Raw genomic sequence first — 6946 nt, 5'->3', positions numbered from 1 at the left:
GGTGCATTAATGACGCAGTTGAACCTTGAAAACATGATGCCAAGTGAAACAAGTCAGATAAATGGTCACATTATGTGATTATATGTGCAGGAAACATCCAGAATTGGCACACCCATAGAAATAGCGAACTGATTTGTGGTTAGCAGGCACTTGGGGGAGAGGGGAATGGAGGTGAGTGCTTAATGAGGACAGAGTTTCCTTCTGGACTAATGAAAGTATTTTGAAGTTAGTGCAGATGCCTGTACAGCACTGTGAAGGCACTAAATGCCACTGATTGGGTATTTTACGATAACTGAAATAATCAATTTTATGTTATGTGTATTTTTACCATGATAAAGAAAAATATATGCCCCTGGTGAAAAGTGCAATCAGTATAAAAAAAAGTATAATAGGGAAAATAGTTTCCCTTCACCCAGCTATCTTTCTGTTTCCCACAGGAAAATTCTGTTAAGAGTTTATTGCACAGTGCAGAAGATGTGTTAAAATAAATCCAGGTGCCTGTGTGCCCTATTAAAACAAACAGCACCATGTATGAGGTGGTATTCTGCATCTGATTGTTTTTCTATGAACATCTTGGAACCACTTCCGGTCAGCACAGACAGACTACTGTCTACTGAGACTGTATTTGTTTTGGTGATTGGAGAATACTCCGCCATGCCGTTGCATGATGGGACAGCAGCACAAACCTAGTCTTGCCCACTTTCAACTACACCTGCGGAATCAACCTCAAACCATGAGGTAGCTCTCCTTGTGGAATGCTAAGTCCCTGTGCCCAAGCTGGTGACATATCTGATTCTCAAAGGTGACTTTTTTGATTCTTAAGCCCCAGCTGCAATGCTGGAGTCAAAATCAAAGACTCACCATTGGGGTTGATTGCTGAGAGATTTTTCAAAGGTAATTTGTACCTGTGAATGATTTTATTCCTCATCTATCAGTAAAAGTATAGAAATGTAACATATTTATGTTTATGGACAACCTACCTATGCACATATACACTGATGACAAATATTATACTACTCATAGATTATAAGTACCATAAAACATTCACCTAGAAATTTTAAAAAGATGTTCTCAACTAAACATATACAAAGCTTCCAATCTTCTGCCTACATCAGCTCATGAATTCCTGGGTGTCCACACTCTACTCTGATTTTAGAACATGAGCTTTTTAATCTTATGCATCAACTTTATAAACAAATCCCTCTATTAGATATGATTCTGCTGAAACACAATTATTTCACCAGCCCACTTAGGTTAGCAGCTCTTAGGTTAGGACCCCTTAGCTAGGACCACGTGGCTTAGTCAGCCATGTTCCTGCATCCTAGTGCACTTATGTGTGTATCTAGCCCCTCTTTTTAATTTCTGGGTCTGAAGCCCAGAGCAAGGAAGAGGTGTTCAAAGCCTCACAATTGGGAGGAGAGCCCAAATCCCTGAAGCAGGCCCTGCCTGGGAGGCCTGGTGCTAAGGGCACTCCTTCACTGGGGGTGGGCTTAGCTGAGGGAGAGCAGGCCCTCAGCCCCAGGACAGGAGCCCTGTACTTACTGTGGGAGCTGATGTATTCGGGGTGCTTGCCCGGCCCCAGGGGGAGGGCCTCCTCATAGTAGTCCTCTGGAGGGGGCCTGTTGGGGAGCGGTGGAGGCAGGTCGGCTGCCTGAAGGAGGCCAAAGGAGGAATGTGAGACCAAAATCACCGGGCTGGTGAAGGAGGGGGAGCAGATAGACTGAAAAGGTGTGCGGGGGTGGGGGGGGTGGAGGGGAGAGCAGGAAGAAGCTCCCAGAAGGCAGGACGAGGCTCTGGACTGTGAAATGTCGCTTCTAATGGAGTTGGGAAATCTGGAGAGTTTATCTGACCTTGAATTTCTTTCACCAATTATTTAAGCACGTGGGCTCCTCTACAATGTCCACAAGTTTGAGGGACTGCCACGTAGAAGAAGTTATACTTTAGACTGAGCACAAGCAGCATGACAGCTACTGGAAACTCTGCAATTCTCTGGAACCTGCAAACGCGTGAGGGTCAGCAGGACAAGTAAATGAGAGACCTGCCACTGGGAGGCGCTAAGTGGCGCTATGAGCCTGGGGCTCTGGGCCTGGGGCCCCAGCTTTACAGGTAAGTTCTGTCACTTACTACTGTGTGACACTGACATGTCACTATCTGAGCTTCAGTCTCCTGACCTATGAAACCGGACAACAGCGCCAACTTCAGCTGCAGTGAGCATAGAGAGGACACCGCCAGTGATGAGTAATTGGTGAAAATGATATTGACTTTTGCAATCAACAGACAGTGCTTGGTGTGATGATGAGCCCCTTAACTTAATTCCATGGACCACGCCTGGGACCTGTCGAGGCCACTTAGCGCCTCCCAAGTGGCAGGTCTCTCATTTACTTGTTCTGCTGACCCTCACGCGTGTGCAGGTTCCGGAGAATTGCAGAGTTCCCAGGAGCTGTTGATCATGCTGCTTGTGCTCAGTCTAAAGTAGAACTCCTCATTGTCCTCAAACTTGTGGACATTGTAGAGGAACCCCTTCATTTTGCAGGTGAACACTTCAGGCTCAGAGAGGGTAAATAGTCTGCCTGGCTACAGGGTGGCAGGGAGGAGGGAGGTGTCCCCAGCTCCCAATCCAGAGCTTATCCCATTACCTGTCGGTATTGCTGCAGTCAGACGCTGGGGTGGGGCCATCCTTCAGCATTATCCCTATTCAGCACAGGGGCCAGGAGAGAGTTGCGGGCCCTTGTAATGCTGTGTCTACCTTAACTACCACTTGGAGGACAGACCAAGAGCTTCCCCGGCAGGAGGGGGAGAGCTCCCTTGCGACTGGACAGGGGATGAAGGTGTGGGACCGCAACTCACATTTCTCAGGCAAGTGGGGCTCTTGGATGGCTCAGGGCTGGCTCCTTTGCTGGGCTCCCCCTCGTCCTCTGGCATGTCGCGAAGGTCACTCAGGTCACAGTCTATGGAAGGTCAGGGCATGAGTAGAGGGATCTGAGGATAAGCATGGCAGAGCAGGGAGGGGGGCTAGATTTGGGGCCAGGAGGTCTCCCCACATCCTCTGGTACTGTGACTGAGTAGTCATGTGGTCTTCTCTGAAAACTGCTGGCAATAATCCCTGCCCCAACTACTGCCCAGTGTAGTGGAGAGGATGAACTGGGGGAACATCTGCTATGGGGCTTTGGAAGTTCCCCAAGTTACGTGAAAGCACAGTGTCCTTCCCAAGTCTCCCATGTCCACCATGCCACACTGGTCCTTCCTGGCTCCATTTTCTGCAGAATTGCTGGATTCTCAACCCACCACCAGGCGGACACTCGGGGTGAATGAAGTAGCTGGCTAGATGACACCCTTGTGCCGTATCTTTTTTGACCTGTGTTCACCCTCCTCCCCCTCACATCTCTGGGATGATTTCTTTATGATAACGCCAGACTGGATTTTCAGGCCTGGCAGGGCCAAGAATGGCCGAGGGGCTTGTCCAAAGGCTCTCTGTGGTGGCATCAGAGCCGGGTGCAGGGTCAGGTGTTTCTCAGCCAATCTGCAGACCTTTCCAAAGACTGGGGAGGTGGACAGGGTCAGTTGGGGAGGGGCAGCTCCCAGCTCAGGCCAGGAGATGGACACCTACCAAATTCTTCAAAGAGGGACTCCACAAAACTGGGCCCGGAGTGGAGATCTGCTGTGTTCACGTACAAGTAGGAGACTTCTTTTGCTGCGAAGAAGGACACCCAGCAGTTAGGAGGGAGCGGACCTCCCGCCCACTGGACTTCTGCTTTGCAAGGGACACAGTCTCAGTTTACAAAGAGAAGTGTACATCCTCGAGTATTTCCCTTTGTCTTTAGTTTTGCATGGCTACAGACGACCTCCTTCTCCAAGTGAAAGGACCTGGGGACCCTGTGAAGATGGTGGAGAGAGGGCTGTGCTGGGGAAGGCAGGCCTGAGGCTTGGGGAACAGACCGGGCAGGACGCTGCCTGTCACCCTCTCTGAGGGCGGCGTGATGGCTCATGTCTGCTGGACGTGAGGCGCAGAGTGACTTCGCACCACATCACACAGAGGCTCCAGCCCCGGGGACTGATGGGCAGCAAATGCCATCTCGGGGGCTGGCCTGAGGTGTAGTGGCAGAGAGGAGGGGCAGAGAGGAGGCCTTGCTGCTGAGCAGACAGCGAGACAGAAGCCGTGGGAGCGAGGGGGCAGGTGTGGCGGGCGTGGGGCGCCAGTGTGCTGCACTGGACTGCACGCGGTGGGAGCTGCCATGGCGTGTCTGTTACATGTGTGGTGCATGTGAGGATGCACGTGTCGGGGGCGGTGTGCCCATCAGTGTATGCTGCGTGCCGTGCGTTTGTTATACAGGTGAGGAGCGTGCTGTTTGTGGCGTCTGCATGTGCATACATGGGCTCTGTGTGATTCTGGAGCGGGTTGAGGACGGAGGAGGCCTGAGGCAGATGAGGACACCAGATGCAGGAGTGTTGAGGGCCAGCTAAGAGGCTCATCCTTCCGCTGGCGGGGAAGGCTCTTGAGGAGCTGACCTGGGAGAGGCTGCAGGTTCTGCAGGATGGAGGCCACGGCCATCTTCTTCTGCAGGGTGGTGTCACTGAGGTACTCGTGGTCCAGAAGGCTGAGCAGCCCGGTGAGCTCGGGAAGCAGCTGCTCCAGCACTGAGGAGGAAGGGCCAGGGGCATGTTATGCTCTGAGGCCTGAGTGCCGGCCCTGTGCCACCACTGTAGTGAGGGAAACGGGGCCTCAGGGCCAGGCAGACAAAACAGGCGACCTCAGAGGCCCTCACAGCTGTCCCCGGCTGACGTCCACCCTCCCCTGGGAGAGCCGTGCTCCGTTAACCATGAGGTTTCTCTGGGCCTCCTTCACTACCTCTGATCTTACTTGGCCTGAGGACTGGCCCTCCTGCACTCAGCTGGCAGCTCTGGGCCCAGGTAGCCCCCCAGCAAGGGCATTCAGGTGCTCCTTTGGTCCAGCCTTCCCTCTGCTTTGCAGGCCCCGGGGTCCGTCCTCATGCAGCCCCTGGCTCAGTATAGGTCCCAGGCTGCAGCCCGGCTGTCAGGACACAGGCAGGAAGGAAGCCTTCCTGTCCCATCTGATCATATATTTCAATCTCTGGAAACTTCTGTTTCCGGTGCCTTGGTAGAAGCCAAGCTAAATATTAACCCTTCCCATCCCAGATCCTAAATTATGGTCACCATTCTTTATTTTTATACCACAAGCTTGAATATATCCAGGTATCACCTGCCAGACCTTGGCATAAGGCAGATTCTGACTCCAGAAGCCTAAATTCTGCATTTCTGAGAAGCGCCTGCCTGCTACTGCAGGCCGAGACCACAGGGAGTTGCAAAGTCTAAAGAAGAATTCTTTAAAGCCTGGCACGTGCCAAAGCCATGATGTCATTAATGTCCCTCTGTTCCCAAGAGGGAGTAGGGACTTGATTTTCCTTGGAGCCAAAGATCAGCTTCCTTACAGTACTAGTATTGTCCAGCTTTGCATCTTGCCAGCCACTTGTGCAGTCATAAAAATTAACATTGCAGAACAATTATTGTGAACTGTGCTAAGCCTTTTTAGACATATAGTTTCATTTAAATCTCAGATCAAGCCTTTCATTAGCTCTGTTACATGGAGGATGATACTAAGGCTCAGAGAGGTTAAGTAACTTCTCCAGGCTCACACAGCCAGCAGAGCATCATCTGAATCTAGCCTCTTGTGCTTTTCAACCATGGTACTGCAACACCTGGCAGTATTTTCTATGACCCTACTAAGTTTTGAGCTCGGCCCACTGATTCCCATTATAGAACCTGCCTCTCTGTTCTGTGGGGTGTGTGTCCATGTGCCTCTGTGTCTGTTTTCCTCAGCAGGCTGTGAGGCTCTGGAAAGTGTAGCCAGGCCTGAGAACAGCAGCTTCCTCAGCATCGGGCCTGGAGCCTGCTCAGTGAGCACACGGTGTGTGTTTGATGAGAGAAAGGATGACCAGAAAACCATCCAGGGCTTTATTCTCTAAAGTAGAAATCTTGGGCCTCTCTGGTGGCGCCAGGGGTTAAGTCACAGCATGATGGAGCTATCCACAGCCACTGCAGCACGAGTTTGATCCCCGGCCAGGGAGCTGACCCACAAGGCACAGCAGACCTCTCCTGACCTACCCGCTGCTCCCCTCAGCAGTGTATTTCAGTAGATCTGCCTGTTCTGCTCCCTGCAGAATCCTCTCACCCTCCTGCACCTCCAACTTGTACCCCAGTTCTTCATAAAAATAAATGAAATCTTAAAGAAAAGTAATTTTAACAGTGGCACTTGTCAGAAAAATGTGATGTTGCAGTCTCTCCGAGGCTCTATTTTTACTCAAATTTGTTGACTGAAATAAAGCCTGAAACTGGCAGCTTCCACCATGAGCTCTGCTCACTGCTGGGCACTGTCCACATGTCCCACGGACTCTCCACGTACCTCTGAGGGAGGCGGCTACTGTGACCCCAAGCCAAGACGGCACAGGCTGGGGAGCCCCCAAAGAGGTGGAGCAGGGTTGATTCCAGCTTTGTGTGATTCCTAGATCTGCTGAGTTGCACAATTCCAGGGGTGATGCTCCCCCTCGGAGTCCACGTGCAACATGCCTGGAGGCCCACTGTTTCTAGAGCTGGAGGCTGCCCTTGCCACTCCATGCCAGTGAGGGCTCTTTGAAGCAGAAAATTATTTAAAATTATTGAACCCCAATGTCAGCTGTGGTGAAGCAACCTGTTCAAATGGAATCACAAATATTCCTGCACCTTTAATGGGCACACTAGGAGTCAATTAATTCTAAAATATTTGCTGAGTGCTAATACTATGTCACGCTGGCCCCCAGGGGAATTAGAAAATGAACAAGTAGAACTGAGTGCTAGTAAAAATTAAAAAAGAATGAGCATGCAGCGGGCATCTCTTCCTTTCCTCCTCAGTGCCCACCCCCTTCCCATCCCCAAAATGACTGATGAGGCCAAG

General features: G+C 51.2%; 1 protein-coding gene across 1 annotated transcript in view; it reads right to left on the bottom strand.

Moving 5' to 3' along the window:
• The window catches only part of AFAP1L1 (actin filament associated protein 1-like 1), a 36277-nt gene extending 29881 nt beyond the window's left edge, over positions 1–6396 (bottom strand). The window contains exons 1-5 of the mRNA XM_012727781.1: positions 6378–6396; positions 4507–4635; positions 3608–3691; positions 2848–2948; positions 1543–1651 (exon numbers count right to left, since the gene is read on the bottom strand). Coding sequence (XP_012583235.1) covers positions 1543–1651; positions 2848–2948; positions 3608–3691; positions 4507–4635; positions 6378–6396 — 442 coding nt within the window. The remainder of the gene's footprint in view (positions 1–1542; positions 1652–2847; positions 2949–3607; positions 3692–4506; positions 4636–6377) is intronic.
• Between the last annotated feature and the right edge of the window lie 550 nt (positions 6397–6946).

This window comes from Condylura cristata, unplaced genomic scaffold (genome assembly GCF_000260355.1).
Source record: "Condylura cristata isolate star-nosed mole 26May11 unplaced genomic scaffold, ConCri1.0 scaffold00021, whole genome shotgun sequence".
Taxonomy (NCBI): domain Eukaryota; kingdom Metazoa; phylum Chordata; class Mammalia; order Eulipotyphla; family Talpidae; genus Condylura; species Condylura cristata.
Note: the sequence above shows the minus strand (reverse complement) of the source record. Positions and strands in the feature narration are given on the sequence as shown.